General features: G+C 38.7%; 1 protein-coding gene across 4 annotated transcripts in view; it reads left to right on the top strand.

The window, feature by feature from the left end:
* Window positions 1-17,461, top strand: part of VWF (von Willebrand factor) — a 138,673-nt gene that overhangs the window by 52,304 nt on the left and 68,908 nt on the right. For all 4 annotated transcript variants that reach the window (XM_040700457.2, NM_001318464.2, XM_046942139.1 and 1 more), the window contains exons 20-25: window positions 2,481-2,619; window positions 4,334-4,468; window positions 13,622-13,768; window positions 14,445-14,585; window positions 16,157-16,276; window positions 16,869-17,025. In XM_040700457.2, the coding sequence (XP_040556391.1) occupies window positions 2,481-2,619; window positions 4,334-4,468; window positions 13,622-13,768; window positions 14,445-14,585; window positions 16,157-16,276; window positions 16,869-17,025 (839 nt within the window). The remainder of the gene's footprint in view (window positions 1-2,480; window positions 2,620-4,333; window positions 4,469-13,621; window positions 13,769-14,444; window positions 14,586-16,156; window positions 16,277-16,868; window positions 17,026-17,461) is intronic.

Below are 17,461 nucleotides of genomic sequence, written 5' to 3'. Positions count from 1 at the left end.
TTAATTCATGAAGAACGATGAAGAATGGAATGTCTCCAAGTCTCAGCTAGTGGCAAAATTTGTTATGCTAAGTGTCATGGAACTCAATAAAAAAATTGGAATAATCTTTATGAAGCAGTACACAGAAGAAACTTGCTAATCTGAATTTTGATAAACCATGTACTTCACAATCTGGCTTTGTACATACACACAGAATCTTGGTCTTACTCTACCTATTAAATTTAAGAACAGAGGATGTAATAGGCTTCATGTTACTGAAATTTCATTCTTTGAAGAAAATCTACTTCACAATTTTTTATTATGCTGTGAAATGTTTTCAAGATTAAACAATTACTCCCAGATTAAGGCAATAGAAAATGCAGTTCTGTAACTGTTATTGCTTTTGTTAGCAATTTGATTTTGAGAAAGCACTTAAGAATTTTTATCCCACAGTTTTTACATTTGTAAAGTAGGGATAGAATTCCTTTTTCCCTGTCCTCCCAGAGTTTGACTAGAAAATCCCCAGGGCAGCGATAGTGTTCATCTGTCCTCATATACGAGGGATGCTCTGAAAGTAATGCCTCCTATTTTATTAAGTTGGCCCTTGATGTCAGAGGTGGATGTTGGGAGTAGAGCTTGAACCTTTCTGCCAGTATTCTGCTACATTTTGTTGCTATGTGACAGATGGCAGAAGAGGGGCATTCTGACAAAAGGGCATCTGTCTATGTGCCTGGAAAGGCATGCAAAGCAACGTTGTAGAACTGAATTCCTCCATGAGGCAAAAATTGCACCCTTTGACATTCATCGATACATGCAGAATGTACAGAGACCAAACAGTGGATGTTAGCACAGTGAAGTGACTGGTGGGCTTACTGATTTTATTATTATTATTTTTGCTCAGTCTCCTGCTAGTTAGCAAATCTATTTATTGATTTGGAATGAATCCCTTTCATACTTGCAGACTCAGTAGAAAGGTTTGTGAATCTCCATAATATCTCTGGAAAAGACATGAGGCTTGAGTGGATGCCCTGAAGAAGTATCTTCTTATCTTTATTTCTCAATTTCCCTTATTTTAATGTGAGAGTTATGGTATTTACCTCTTTGAGGCTTATTTGTAAAGATACTGTGTAAAACTTAGATTATTAGGTGTCACAGCAAAAAAAGGTTTGCTGTCCTTGTGAATAATAAGAATCCTGATTAATTTTTTCTGTTACACTATTATAATTATATGTTTCAGTATAATTGAGTTTATTCTAAGGTGTTTGTTTGTTTCCTTTAAGAAAGGAGGAGCAAGAAGAAAGAGAATAACAAAAAGAAAAAAAAAAGAAAAAAAAGAAAAAAGCAGTCAGTTTCATCGTGGCATCACAGTTCTGAGTACTTGGAACATTATATATTCATTTTTCAAAAAATGTGCTACTTTGATGTACTAGGCAAAAGATTTCTTGGAGTCAATTTAATTCAGATGATGCCTAGCTTGATCTTAAACAGATCAAGAAACACATTAGACATAGTAACTCTGTATATGAAATAGACAAAACAGAAGAAAATTCTGTTATATGAGAACATGAATAATACAGTACAGTATACAGCTGAAGAACATACAGAGAGTTAATAGTGTACAGTTGTACAGTTGTGCACCTTCTGTCCAAAACTGTTTCTTGCAGGGGAGCTTGAGAGATAAGTTTTAACACCATTACTTCCACTGTGAGATAACAGAATAGGAGAGAAAGTTGTTCTGTTCATAAAGCCTTGTTGCATGTGCTTCTTACTGTGGATGGATATAGACACCTCACTTTATTTCAGATTAAAAGAAAGCTGATCGCAAAGAAAGTCAAACTGAACTATCAGCTTTTTGTGTTTATAATCAACCCATTTTCAGCTAAGAATCTGCATCCCTAATTATGTCCGTGCTTACTACTTACTGCAGAATTTAATCGCTGACACTTGCTTATAAAACGTGGACTCCAATCTTCCTTTCAAGTATCTTGATGGGAGACATACTTAGGTCAGTAGCAAAGTTTTGGGCTCAGAGCAGAGGTGCCATCTTTCTCATATGAAAGTAGATTAGACAATATGTCATGCTTTACAGATGTACACATTTATTATTTGGCACCTATGTTTCTTTCTTTCTTTTCAAGTGTTTTGTTTTGAAGAACTTGAAAAATACCTAATTATAAAAAAGATCTGAACACATTTTATGCTGAAGAACCAACTCTTTTTAAAATAAATTGAACTAAGGGCCCCCAAAATCTTTGGGTGCTGTTCAACGCATTACTGGTGTATGACAAGTAAGATTAAAAGCTCTTTCAGATGGTCAAAGGTCATTATTTTCGATCACTGCTTGTTGTGTGTCCCTTGGAGAATCATCAATTCATGAGCTCCAGGAGGGAGATACTTTTGCTGTCTCACTTTTCTTCAAGCGCTTTATATTCTTTTACTTATTTTATACTTTGCAAGTTATGATATAAATACTAAAGATCACTCATTTTTCTCTGTTGCAGTGTGTGTCGTGGTCGAAAGTGGGAATGTACCAAAAACATCTGTGATGGTACCTGCACTGTTATTGGTACTGCTCATTATTTGACATTTGATGGAATGAAATACAAGTTTCCAGGAGAGTGTCAGTATGTATTAGTTCAGGTAAGAATATTTCAAATGCCTAACCTGTGATCCCTGTGTATTAGACCAGAGAAATCTAGCATTTGCATAAGCCACAGTATCACTATTTTGATCACAAAGCCATACGCATGACAGAGGAGAGCAGAGTTTATTAATGGCTTCAAAAACACCTTGAGAAATTAGAAGACTACATCACATTATAGAGAAGTGAATTAGGTTGTGGTGTGTCTGGCTGGCAGTCATAAAATGTGTGAATGCAGCATGTTACGGAGGAACTATCCAAATCTAATTTCTAGTGGTGAATTTCAGATGCCCATTAGTCAGTCCTTTCTCCCTTTCAGCTAAACTCTTTGTCCCCTAGTACTGACTTACTGGGTCAGACTTCTTCAGAATGAATTAGAAAAGTATTTAGTGAATGCTCTCTAAATGCTTCCAAAGCACAGACTCTGCTTGTTCACTTTGGCCATATCACTGTCATGTTTCATGCACAAAACTGGAGTAAACTACTCATTTTCCTCACAGAAAAGTGGAGGGGTGAATAAATACGTAGCACACTAACATTAGTCTGTGATTTACGGGAGCTGTCAGAAATTTGGAGAGTTAAATGAGACTAAGGCAATTACAAATGCAAATAATTATGTATTTAAAAGTCAGTGTTCAAAAAAAAAAATTAAAATTTGGTCTAAAAATAGATGGATCTGCTGCTAATTGATATAATAGCCTTCTCCAGTTAAAAGCTGTCCCATTTCATAGATTTCCCCCAAAGATCCTTTTCATGAAGTACCTTTCTCCTTGCAATTCTTCTTGGACAGAAAAGCATGATCATTGCGTCCCTGGTTGGATCTTTGAAATATGTTTCCACTTTGAGACCAGCTGCATTACCATAGAAGGCTGATGGTCCTGATGCTAGTGAGAGCTCAATAATACTATTATCTTAGGGGCTATAAGAATATACACTAGTACAAGACTATTTAAAAACATCACTGACTGAGTGTGCCTCATTCTTGAATAGGTGGACCAAAACCTGTATTAACACTAACAGATAAATAAATCAACATAGGAAAAACGGGCATGCCAGCATTTATTTTATTTGCCACATAGATTACTTTGAGTATTACGTAGGTCACTCTGAAAGTTATGCCTCCTGTTTATCTCTATATAAATTATAACAGATACAAAGCACAATAACACTATTTCATAGAACAAATTCTCAGCTATAAAAAGCTATTTCTCAATATGCTTACTGCGCTGTTAGCTACACATTTTCACCAGTGTTGAACAAGAACTTGCAAAGCACAATTGTAAAAATCTGCACCTGCAGAGGTGACATAGTGTCTTCATTGCCATGGCTGAAACACAGCACCCACTGCCTAACCGTGCTCCCATCTACTGTTTGGTGAACATGAATGTTCAGCTAGTGTTGATGAATGTCAGTGGGTGCAATTTTTTTCCTCATGGAGGAATTCAGTTTCACACCTTTACTTCAGTCCATGTCAGTTTCCATTTTGTCAGACTACCATCTGTCACATGACAACAAAATGTAATGGAAGATTGGTGGGAAAGCCCAACCTCTACTGCTGAACCACCAACATCCACCTTTGACATTGTAATAATATATTGGAGGCATTACTTTCAGAGCAGCTCTCATATTTGAGACTTCCTTCTTCTCCAGACATCTGTATGTGTTTCTAAAATGTCCATATTAATGATTTACTTATTTATTTTTGTCTGATAGGATTTCTGCAAGAATAACTCCGGGACATTCCGGATACTGATTTCAAATGAAGGGTGCAGCTTCACTGGTGAAAAGTGCTCCAAAAGGGTTATCATTTTGTATAAAAGTGGAGAAATAGAGTTGCTTAATGGAAATGTACGTAAGCTGCTCTTTCTTTCCCTTTTTTAAAGAGTTCATTACAATTTTGGAATGTTTGGTAACTTTAGGTATGAATAAATCTCATACTCAGTGCTTCTTGAAAACTGTACCACAATGTGGACAGATCAGTGCGATTATAATCATTGTATTACTATAATTAGCTTTTTTGCTCACTGTTACAATCAGAAAGGTCAACGCAGTGGAATGGTGTTACAAAGGTGCTCACCCCTCTTTGAAGATCTGGGATCGCAGGGAAAACTCCACAAGGGAGGGATCTCCAACCAGAGATCCTTCCCCAGTGGCAAAAAGCCCTGAAATGAGGTCTAAGAGAGGTGGAGCCAGGCTGGTATACTTTCTCTAGGCTTCTGTTGGAATTGTTGTACTAAGTCTATTAATTCAGTTGCTGTATAAGGGTGAGATGTTACATGCAAATGAGTTTGAGCAGGGGGGCATTGATTGGGGGGTACCCCTGCTGGGCTATCTTGTAATTTCTCTGTTTTCTGAGTTATTATAGGTTGGATCTCAAAGGGATCCATCCCAGAGGGAGCTTTGAGATCTGGCCTTGAGGTTTTGTTTTCTGAATCGTCCAGGTGCATTGATTTAGGAGTGTAGGTATTTTCTAACATAATGTTGCTGACCTGTTTTATAGAGAGAGAGTTAGGCTTGACTTCTTCCCTGTTAATGTGCCAAGTTGTTGTTCTAATTTTTCAATATGATCTTGTAATAGTGGATTTTCATTTTGTAAAGTACTGTTTGATAATTTTACTTGATTTAAATAATTTAGCAATGTCTGTGCCACAGTGGATATGGCTAGCTGCAACTCTTTTGTAATCAAGACATCTATCTAATCCATGAAAATAGTCTGCTATGTAGGATCAGGAAGAAATACTTTTGCTAACTCACAGGGAACCCCATTTCTCAATTATAACCTCAAGCTCAGAGTAGGGTGATCCCAGAAATCCCAGGATATGTCCAGGAATAGTTTTGTCTAGGGGGGTAATGTTCTCCCCCTTGATCCATTTAAAGATATTCCAAAGAAAGTACATTTTAATATCTTTGGTTTGGCTGGCTTGCCAAATGTTACAATCAGAAAGGTCAACACAGTGGAAGGGTGATACAGGAGCATAGCAGCAATGGGACTAGCTTGAATGGAATGGTGTTTCAAAGGAAAAGTGCTCACCCCTCTTTGAAGATCTAGGCTCACAGGAGAAACCCTACAAAGGAGGGATCTCCAACCAGAAATCCTTCCTCAGTGGCAGTCAGCCCTTAAATGAGGTCTAAGAGAGGTGGAGCCAGGGTCCACCCCTTCTGGTCACATTGCCTTCACCTGTGCTTCCAGGGCAGGGCTGAGTGGGTCCTTTTCCCAGATGCTCAATCAGTGGTTCAGACCATGACTTAACTGTTACCTTACACTTACCATTTTGGCATTTCTGCTTGATGCTGATAAAATCGCAGTTTAAAATGATATTCAGTGAAACTCATATGAGAAAAGCTCTTTTTAAATACAAGAAGTCTAAGGACTATTTCAAGCATGGTTAAATGTAAGGAAGAGCTAAGTAGTGACTGTCCTGCGACAAATAAAACTTCAGACCAAATATAGCCGTCTCAAGTACTTAACACATATGATGAAAAGAAGTAATGGCTGAAACGTTTATGCTGTGAAACTATCCTTTCACCTTGTTAAACTATCAGATGGAAAATTGGTAGAACTGAAATTCTCTCCCCACCCTCCCTTTTCCTAAGAAAGAGTGAAATATTGGCCAGGAATCACTTCTACCTCTCGTGCCACTCCATGAGAGGAAAAAAAGCTTTCTAAAAGTGGATTTCAGCTCTTTGTCTTAGACTCTGTAGCAGTTAAGACTATCAGCATGCTAACAGAACTACAGTGGATTACAGTGTTTCAGTTGCTCAGTTTTCAGAAGTACTGTGCTCTGAACTAGCATCTGGACCAGAAAACTGCAAAAATGTTTTCAATGAAGTATGAAACCACTCTACCTTTTCCTAGTTTTGAATAAGCAAACAGTTGAACCAGGTTTTGCATAGTCTGCAAATTGCCTATAAATTGCTGAGTGCCACTGATAGTTGATAGAAATACAAAAAACACAATCATATTTAACAGTGTCTTTGCAGTGTCTCTTGACAGCAGTTCACAAAAGGTGATCTGCATAGACTTTTGGATGATGGAGGAATAAACAAATATCATTTTGTTTGCCCAACCAATTCTTTATATCTGCTGCCTAAAGAATCTCTTACCTTAATGAGGATGAACAGCAGTGCAGGGCTTAGTCCGTAAAATCAGATGTAGTCCAAGATCTCCTCTAGGAGGTAGATTTTCTCAGAAGACACCTAAATAAGGGTCAGAGAAGTGGAAATTATCCATGGTATATATGATATACATGGTAGGCATATACTGTTCTATGCCTAACCACATTTCATAAATCTAGCCACATGTCTTGGCCCCAGATTGGTTGGGCATGGATAGTCCAGTCCTAAGGAGCCCACTGTGCAATTCAAAGTTTAAGTCCTCTGTAGACTACCCAGCTATCCATGCAGATGTTCAATGCAGCATCACCCAGCTTCTGGGGGTCCACACTGCTTGTAATTCAGCCCATTGGCTACTTTGTCTATCCCCTTCTTCAAACCAGATTGTCTCAGTTGAGGGATGGCATGCAACTGCACACCATTTACTTGGATTTCCTCTTCTGAACCCACATATGTACCAGGCACTCTCTTGAACTGAATATTTTCCCTCTTGTACGGGACTCTTTTCTGGTGGAGAGATGGGAACCTCCTGGGGCACATGGGGTGGTATGTCACTGAGCCAAATAATTTTTGCAATTCTTCCTTCAAGTGGCAGAGAGGACAAACAGCTGCATTGCCCCATATATGCAAACCAGAGTGCAACCTTTTGGGTTTGGGCCACCTTGTCTTTGGAATATGGACCAGATCTTTCACTGACACCTGGACAGGCAGTGTTGTTTTTACTACTACCTCTGCTGTCTGTGTTATTGGTTTTACCACCTGCAATACAGAACAGGCAGCCAATAACTGCTGCCACAATCCCCAGTCAAACCCTTTGTGAGTCACATGTACATCCAGTTTGGTGGGGAGAGTGGAATCAAATATACTAAGCACCTGTGTTTATTTATCAACTAACTTTGTCTGTTGAAGAGCATCCTGTTCTGCTTGTCCCCAGTCCCACAATTAGCATTTCTTAGATAATCGATATAGAATCAAGATCATCAAGTCCAACCACAACCTAACCATACTACCCTAACAACTCACCACTAAATCAGGTCCCTGAGCATATAGAGTTCTTAAGATCTGCACGAGGTGGGGTAGGAAGGTACTCCAATGTTCCTTCAATGTCCTCCAATGTTCCAATGTTCTGTTGCTCAGAAATTCCTGTAATTGTTTTGCCATAGTTGGTACAAGGGATGCTTGAATTTTATTAATAACAGCTCCCAAGAATTTTACTGACAGTCCAGACCCTTGGACTTCCTGTGGGTTCATAACATCTGTTCTCCTACAAGTAAGCTATGAGGTAATGGTAATGAGCCTATCATTTTCTCCAGTGCTTCCGAAGAGGAAGAGGTTAACATGAAATCATCAGTATATTTTACATCATTAGCTTCATCCCATTCAGCCTAATTGTGTGCAGCCAGATTGTAGCAGAAGGTTGGATAGTGCACATATCCTTGTGGTAGGACCTAAAAGATCCATTGCCTACCCTCCCATGTGAAGGCAAATTGTTCCTGTGATTCCTCAGCAACTGGGGTGCCAAAAAACGCATTAGCCAGATCCAAGACACAATACTAGGTCTCCAATTCCCTGCTCAACATGTCCAGGAGGGCAGCAGCATTGGGTACTGCAGCATGAATTGGTGGGGTTATATCTACAGTCATGCACCATGTTTTTTTGCGTGTCTGTCTTTTTTTTTTTTTTTTTTTTTTTGCAGTTTTGGTGCATTGTCTGTCTGGGAGTTGATATTGCTTCATATTAGTGATGGCTGAGGTAACCTAATAGGCTCATGCTTTGCATATCCCTGCAAAATTGATTTCATAGCTAACACTTCTAATCTCTAACCTGAACTATACAATATTTGTTTGGAGAGTCAGTACCCATAGTATATCTATACCCAATACATATTCCTGAATTTGGGCTATAGAAACTACATACTCCCAGGGAGGTAGACACACAACACCTAACATCAACCAAGTTTGGGTTACTGCAATAATTTTCACTCCAAACCCTCCTACAACATTATGCATGCCCAGAAATCATGATGGATTGCCATAAATTACAGTTGTTTCAGCTCCAGAATCTGCTAGAGCTATGACCTGTTGTATAGACTTAGTTTTAAGTATGGCCTACAGTCCACCAAGGAAGCCTGAACTCTAGGAAAACCTTCTCCCTCATTTCATGCCATTAGTGTATCTAGGCACAGATTTTGTTCCATGGAAGCTCCAGCAGTGGCCAACTGGGCTGTCTGGGGCCACTGCCTTCATGTTGAAGGTTCCAAGATGTCTTCTAAATTCCATGGCTGGGTGGAGACTCACTCTATTCTTCTTACGACTTCCCTTCTTGTTGGGGTGGGCTTAAAACATCAGTTGTCATTAAGTTGATGCCATAGATTTAGTAATACATGATTCCGTTGTCTATGTATCTTCTGGGGTTGGACCCCTGATTTCATTAGATCATTCCACATTTACTGGTGAGATACTCTTATTAGCCCTATTTGTGGAGCCCTTCAAGTTGGTTTACAAGGTTGAGTCTTTCTAGTTTCTATAGGGTGCAGATTTCACTTGGATCTTAGGTGTTTTGTTTCCATCTCCAGCTACCAGAGGGTTCAAAATAGCTACTAGGGTGCCATGTTGTTGAGACGGGCTCTCATCCCTGCTGTAAATTTAACTAGGTTGAGACTTTCAAAGTCCTCCTCATAAACAGTCCCTTTCATTCCAAATTCCCTGCTGTGGGATATTCCTTAAGAATGCCATTTCTGTCTTTGAGTTCTGGATCCTTCTCCTGGTATCCTGCCAGCTGTGCCAAATGTTTTACTCACAAAAAAGTGAAACAGCATCTGACAGCTTCTTGGCAACATCAAAGTATTTGCAAGGAGGCCAATGGTCATATATAGAAAGAAGAGTTGAACCCACCCAGCTGGTGAATGGACTCTGTCTATGTAGCACTCCTCAGGAAACAGGCTGGAGTGGCTTCACCCTGGGTCCACTCCTTCTGATCACATGGGGAGCGCAAATGCGAACAATTTTCCTGTGCTCCCTAGGCCAGCCACATCCTTTCATCAGGTGCTCAGTCACCAGTTCAAGCCATGACCTAACAGTTCCCCTACAGTATCCTTCTTTTTCTTTTTCTTTTTTTTTTTCTCCAGTGTTTGAAAGAGAGGGACTACTGTAGGTATTTACATTAAGTGTAATCAAATATATCTAGGTAGTACATGTGATACTTTGGAAAAGATGAAAATGCTTCGAGATCCTAAATAATCTATTTTTAGCATATTTTTCCTGAAGATATTAAAAGCCCTCTTCATGAGATCCTTCAAGATTGTAAACTGTCTTCTCTGTGGATAAAGGCTTTCAATCATACTGCACCGATGAAGAAAATTGAATTGTACTGTAGTATTTTTACTGAATTGAGCAGGGAAGCATAGCGAGATAAGGAAGAATTTTTTTATTATACCAGGAAGAGGTTGAATGGTTTCTGGGCTCCTCTTTCTCCCATGCTTTTATCATGATTTGTATTCCTTAAAAAGTTTCACCTACCTCTTTCAAAAGCAAGCAGTTCTCAGTCACTGCACTAACAGTGTAGATCACAGATGCCCAAGCTTTTGGCTTGCCTGGGCTGCACTGGGTAAAGAGGAATTGTCTTGGGCTTCATATACGTAGGTTGCTCTGAAAGTAATGCCTCATACTTATTTTGACAACAGATAGAAAAGGCACAGCAACACTATATGACAGAGCAAACTCTCAGCTACAAAACATCATTTTTCAACATGCTTACCACTATTTGCTATGCATTTTCACCAGTGATGTATAGCAGCCTGCATACCATGCTTGTAAAGGTCTACACCTGCAGAAGTGACCTACAGTTGCTGTTGCCACTGCTGAAACACACCACCTCGCTGTGCTAACATCCACTGTTGGGTCTCCATAAACATTCAGAAAGTGATGATGAATGTTAAAGAGTGCAATGATACAGAGGAATTCAATTCCACACCTTTGCTTCAAATGCACTTACATATCAACCACCATTTTGTCAGACTGCCCCTCTGCTCCCTTCTGTTGCATGGCAACAAAATGCAAAGGAATATTGGTGGGAAGCTTCAACCTCTACTGCCAAACTACCAACATCTGCCTCTGATATCACAAGCCAACATAAAACAGTAAGAGACATTACTTTTGGAGCAGCCCTTGCATAATATACAATGCAGTTAATATGTAAGTATCAAAGCATTTTGATTTTTAATATTTTTATTGAATGTTTTTTTTAAAAAGAGCAACAAAAACATAAAACTAGTGGGATATTTGACCATATTTTTGTGAAGCTAGTCTGACAGTCTGGTTTGATGGCAGTCCTTGCAATTCTTAGTGAGATCTCAAGGTGTTTGTCAGAGATTTTTGATGAAATGTTACTATTCATGTGCTTCATCCTTGAATATTGTTGTTCACAAACATACATACTACCAAAAAGAGGTGACATGAATGAGGTGTGATTGTGAAGCAAGATATATTTTTCTCTGATATGTCTCATGAAAGTATGGAAAGAGACATGAACAGAATTTTGAGTTGAACATCTGATTGCAACTCAATATATTCCATTTAAAAAAATCATGTAATATATTTATATTCACTGAAAATGAAATTGCAAACAAATTGATTATTTATATTGGCAATCTTGAAACCTATCCTCAAATTCCTTTATCAAAACAGAAAGCACAGTTGCATATTTTTTGCTGTTCAGAGTGCTGCATTTAGCCAATTTATCCGAACACATAAAATTATTTTCTGTAACTTGAGTTGGTACTGCACTCTCCCTGAGCCCTGGTTTGCAGCTGAGTCTGTGTTAACAGCATATCAATGTTTGGTTGTTGCCAAAGCAAATACACATCTGGGGCTGGGCTGAACCACTCTTCAGGGAAGAGCTGCCACTTTTATGGGGTAGGACAGTGCAGGGTGAGGCTTGGTATGGGTGGCATGTTGGGCTGCATGCAGCCTATGAGCTGTTAGTTGGACGTACCTGGAGTAAGCTGTTCCAGGTCTTTTTCTCAAAATAATCTGCCTTACTTTCAGCTGGGATGGAAATGTTTTCTTCAGAGTGTCTGGTATGATGCTATATTTTGTTTCTAGGAGAAAAACAATATTGATAAAAGACACTAATGCTTATAGTGATTGCTAAGCAGTGCTGTACAGAGCCAAGGCCGTTCCAGTTTCTCAGCTCATAGTAATAATGAGCTGGGAGGGGACAGAATCGGGATAGCTGACTTAAACTGGCCAAAGGGATATTCCATACAATTTGATGTCATGAGGGAGTTTTGAAGAGAGTTGGGAGTTCATCACACTCTCATCTGCTGCTCAGAGGATGAGCTGGGCATCGATCAGTGGGTAATGAGCAGTTGCCTATGCATTACTTGATATATACATTCATACATATATATGTCATTATTATTGTCCTTTTTTTCTATCTTAGTTTTATTTCAGCCCATGAGTTCTACTTTGTTTTTTTTTCCCTTTTGATTCTCTCTTCCATCCCATTGGGAAGGTAGGAGGAGTGAGGAGATGACTTGGGAAGGTAGGAGGAGTGAGCAGATGACTGTGTGGTTCTCCACTACCTGCCGGGTTAAACCATAACCTGTTAAGATTCCCATTGAAAGGAGATTGAAATAGGAAAGAAAGTATTTTAAGTTAATGCCTCAAGTTCTCATTAGCTGCAGGCTATGAATTGGCAGCTAGATGAAATGAGAGTGGAAAGGCACACACAGGAAGTGAAAGGGGTGGAAAAATGAAAAGACATCAAGAGGAACCTGTCAGGGCTTTTTCTGTTGGATTAACTGGTCAGAGAAGAACCAAATTCCTGACTTAGGAATCAGGCTCTGGTTCTTCAGCATACCCATTGCACTTGGGTCTCTCAGTTTGCTTTACACCTATGTTTTGTTGCTACCTGCCTCAGGAGAACAAAATTTTCCTTTCCTTTCCTTTCCTTTCCTTTCCTTTCCTTTCCTTTCCTTTCCTTTCCTTTCCTTTCCTTTCCTTTCCTTTCCTTTCCTTTCCTTTCCTTTCCTTCCTTCCCTTCCCTTCCCTTCCCTTCCCTTCCCTTCCCTTCCCTTCCCTTCCCTTCCCTTCCCTTCCCTTCCCTTCCCTTCCCTTCCCTTCCCTTCCCTTCCCTTCCCTTCCCTTCCCTTCCCTTCCCTTCCCTTCCCTTCCCTTCCCTTCCCTTCCCTTCCCTTCCCTTCCCTTCCCTTCCCTTCCCTTCCCTTCCCTTCCCTTCCCTTCCCTTCCCTTCCCTTCCCTTCCCTTCCCTTCCCTTCCCTTCCCTTCCCTTCCCTTCCCTTCCCTTCCCTTCCCTTCCCTTCCCTTCCCTTCCCTTCCCTTCCCTTCCCTTCCCTTCCCTTCCCTTCCCTTCCCTTCCCTTCCCTTCCCTTCCCTTCCCTTTCCTTTTTTAAGGAAAAAAATAATAGAATATAATAGAATAGAATTATTCAATGAACAACTACAAAATATTTAACTGTTCATTAACTGTATGTACCTAATCTTTTTTTGTGTGTGTGTCAGCTTTCATCTTTCTCTTAGTAGTGCATGAGACAATACCTCATTCAAAGGTGCAGAAATATGATAAGACTGAAATACTGTACTTTCATCCTGATTTGTTCTTCAGAAGCTGTATCATTCAGAAGTAATTAACTTATCCACAGCAGCTTTTCCAAATAGAGGCAGGCATGTAATCAGTCTCATATATATCATTTGTTTGTAGTTTTGCAAACCCTCTTGGATCATCTGTGTGGTGTCTATGAGCTGTCTGTTCTCTGGCAAACAGCATGGTTGAATATAGCTACTCTTATATGAGTTCATGTCCTACTGGGAAAATCATATATGTGAAAAAGAAAATCATTGATAACACAACGTTTTTCTTGTTCAGGTAAACATTAAGGTATTTCCTAAAGACAGCGGTGACTTAGAAGTCATGAAGTCTGGCCGTTATTACATCATTTTACTCAGCAAAAGCATAACTGTGACATGGGATCTTGCCATGGGAGTCTCAGTTATCTTAAAAGCCGATTTCAATGTAAGTGTTTTTTTTGCTTTAATTCTTTCACTAAAGAATGCACTTACATCCTCCCTTGTTGATAGCACTTTTTAATACAGACATACAGGTAGATTCCCTTGGAGTATTAGGTACTTGCTTGATTTTTATTTTTTTTATTTTTTTTATTTTTTTTTGTAGTACAGAAGGGTTGCTTACTTTCCCTGGTGCTTCAATTGTAAAGCCTAAATTCTCTGTCTTTGGAGATGAGCTATGACAATGAATGCTATGGTGCCTTACAGTAATTGTGCTTTGAAAGACTGAGAAAATTTCTTCCATGTACAAGAGGAACTGTGTAAGGAACCAGGTTCACTAGTGATGGTGACCAGACAGTCATCTTCAGGAATAAAATGGGGTCATATGTAAACTTCCTGGACCTGCCCCAGACAGAGCCAACAGGCACCACTAGTCAGAGTTGTCTTCTTACCTCCCTGAAGACATGGGGACAGGTTGCTCCTACTTTCAGCTAAGCAGAATGGGAACTAAACAGCCTGTGTGACAGACTATGTGTATTTCAGGGAATTTGACAAGGACAGGGATAATTCAGTTTTTAAGACTTGTACCTTTAAAGCACTAGGTTAAAAAAGACTTTTAAACAAAACTCTGAGCCAGCCTATAGATGTATCATTTATGTATTTTGTGTTTCTTTCCCTGCGAGGATCGAGTGTGTGGTCTATGTGGAAATTTTGATGGAATCCAAAACAATGATTTGACCAGCAGCAACGAACATCTTGAAGTAGATCCAGTTGACTTTGGAAACTCTTGGAAAGTTAATACATACTGTGCTGATGTTGAAAAGGTGATTGTGAATGAACTGAAAACTAATTAATACCATTTATGTTATCACTTAGGAGTGATTAAAGTGCTCTGAAGGGATAGAAATAAACAAAAATGATCTACTATATTTTTTTCCAATAATATTCTTTTTGAAATCTGATAAAATATCAATTAAGTTTTTTAATGCCTCTGAGCATCTTGGCTTTAGATGAATGTTAACATAGCTAGGCTGAATGCTAAAGACTTCATAGAATTTGCCAGCCTAGATGCTAGAAATCCAGGTATAACTGGAAATCTCATTGTGAATCTTAATTTAAAAAAACAAAAAACAAACAAACAAAAAAAACTCAACCAGCTGTAGTTTTCAGACAGGAAGAATTCAGATAAATATTTCATATTTTTTCCTCCAAATTTCGGTATCCCACATCTTAGTTCATCCATTTATGGATGGCTCAATGCATAGACTAATTTCTTTCTGTATGATTTTTGATGTTATTTAGAGAGCATTCTGTTATTATTTTCAGATTAGAGAGGCATGAACAGAAAAGGCAAGGTACAAGAGTGAATGTAAGACCTTTTTGCCATGTTATCACTGCTTCTGAATTTTGAGAAGCTTAACTGCTATCTGAAAGCATTACCTAAGTTCTTGTCCTGGAGTTAATGTGATTTCACAACATACTAGTTATACTACATGTGAGAGTGCACTTCTTCTTTTCCAAATGCTGAGTTTTGAAAGGAAGAAACTGAATAATAAGTTTCTCTCAAGCTCACAAATAATATGTCCAAAGGTATTTCCAAACCCAAAATTTTGGAAACAATTTGAAGACACCTTTTTTAATGTTTAAAAAATGTTTTTTTTCATTCATTCATATGATGCCTTTAAGGCTGAAAACTGTCTTAAAAACTGGCCTATATTTTCAAAGGGAGGAAGAAAAGGCCTTTTTTAGATCTTCCCTCAATATATTTGAATACTTAGAAAACAAAATGAAATACTTGTTTTTGATCACATGGAATTTGGAGTTAGTATACTTATGTGCAGTGACATAGCTTCACTGTTATCTTCCTTTCTATTAATTTACATAAGTACAGATATGTATATAAATAAATATACATAAATATAAATAAAATTATATATATGACTTGACTAGAGAACAGGAGAAATTATAGTAATGAGGAGTGAGATGCGCAGGATAGAATCTACAGTATATAATTGTGACAAATACCATGTCAATATCTGTGTTCTTAGCTAAATTAAAATGGAGACTTTTGAGCCTTTTTGTATTCAGCAGTGACCTTGACTATTGTCTTTTGAAGAGCGGTTGTATTTGTGAATCTCTCATGCCTTCTGGAGAGTTGTGAATGATTGTTTTTCAGGATAGATGTTTGGTACAGCAACACTTACCATTAAGATTATATCTATGTTAATACTGCAGCATGCAAGAGCTGGAGAAAATGTGGGAGGTGACCTGCTCTTCTTTGCATTCTGCAAATTTCTTTTGTTGTGAAAAATGTCTAAAGTGAGTGAATCTCTTCAGTTTTAAGAGTCTGAAAGCAAGGCTAATGCAGTGTGTACATGTCTCTTAAAATATTAAGTTCAACTGGGAACAGGCCCTGGTGTCTCCACTGTGTAATGACAACATATTGAAGCAGGTGATGGTAGAAACATCATGCAGCATTCTGTCTGGAGGTCTATTTGAAGAATGCAAAAAACTTGTAAGTATCATGTCCCGTGTTTCTCATTTCTCAGTTCATCGTGACCTGTGCTGATAGTTATTACAGCTGAGGGAAAATGTGCAGTTGTTCTGACAGCACACAGAACATGGAGACTGCTTAATTGGTATTCTTGTCTCTGACCCTGTCTGTAGCTGACACTTCATGGGAGAATGCAAAATTCCCCTACTGGAAAACCACAGAAAAACTTCTGCTTGAGAAAAATTTCACTCTAAACTCTAGACAGATGCATGAAGGGTTTGGCATTTTGGGAGGGAGGGGTGGAGGAAAAGTTAACCTAATATAATGCCATTCAAACTTCAATCTACTCAAACAGCACAAGATGGTTTGGTAATAGGGCTCAAAATTTATAAAGCTGATCCACACAAGAAGTAGTAAGGTGGAAAATAAATTATAATGCCTGTAACTGAGAATGTGGCCCCATTTGAGTTCTTGCTGGCATTGGCAGAAGGATCTGCACTGATTTACATAACATCTCAGCTCTTAGTGAGTGGAGCAGCCAAACCATCTGAATGTTAAATATGTCTAGGTTAAGGTGATTTAGTGTATTGTACCCTAAATTTATCTTTTTCAGGTGAATCCTGAGCCCTACATAGATATTTGCATGTATGACACTTGTGCCTGTGAATCTATTGGAGACTGTGCTTGCTTCTGTGATGCTATAGCAGCCTATGCACATGTCTGTGCACAAAAAGGTGTCATTGTTCACTGGAGATCACCAGATCTGTGCCGTAAGTATGACGTAGATGGGGAATAATGAAATTTTTTTGACTGGCAAGTAAATGGAAGAGGTTCAAGTTCTTTATCAAGAAGCCATTGGCTCAGCTAGACTATTCTTATCTAGTTCTGTTTCCTCTGATGTCCAGAGAAATTCACTGTAATGGGACAAAGATAGCAACTCATGATGACTTTTCCCCTCCCTTTTCTATTTTCTTTCAAAAGCCAGTCCTCCAACAGGGGATAAAATGGATTGTAGACCAGTCAAATCCAGATTTTTTTAATAGGTATAGAGTTTGTTCTTAGTAATCATTTTTGTCAAGAACAACTCTCTCTCATCTACATCAAGTATTTCATTATGTGAAAAAATATTTGAAGAAGTAGCCTGCCCTGGATGAACTGGGGGAAGTTATTTTATGTTGTAAATCTATCCTTCTCAATACATATGTG

Source organism: Gallus gallus, chromosome 1 (assembly GCF_016699485.2).
Source record: "Gallus gallus isolate bGalGal1 chromosome 1, bGalGal1.mat.broiler.GRCg7b, whole genome shotgun sequence".
In the NCBI taxonomy this organism is placed as follows: domain Eukaryota; kingdom Metazoa; phylum Chordata; class Aves; order Galliformes; family Phasianidae; genus Gallus; species Gallus gallus.
Note: the sequence above shows the minus strand (reverse complement) of the source record. Positions and strands in the feature narration are given on the sequence as shown.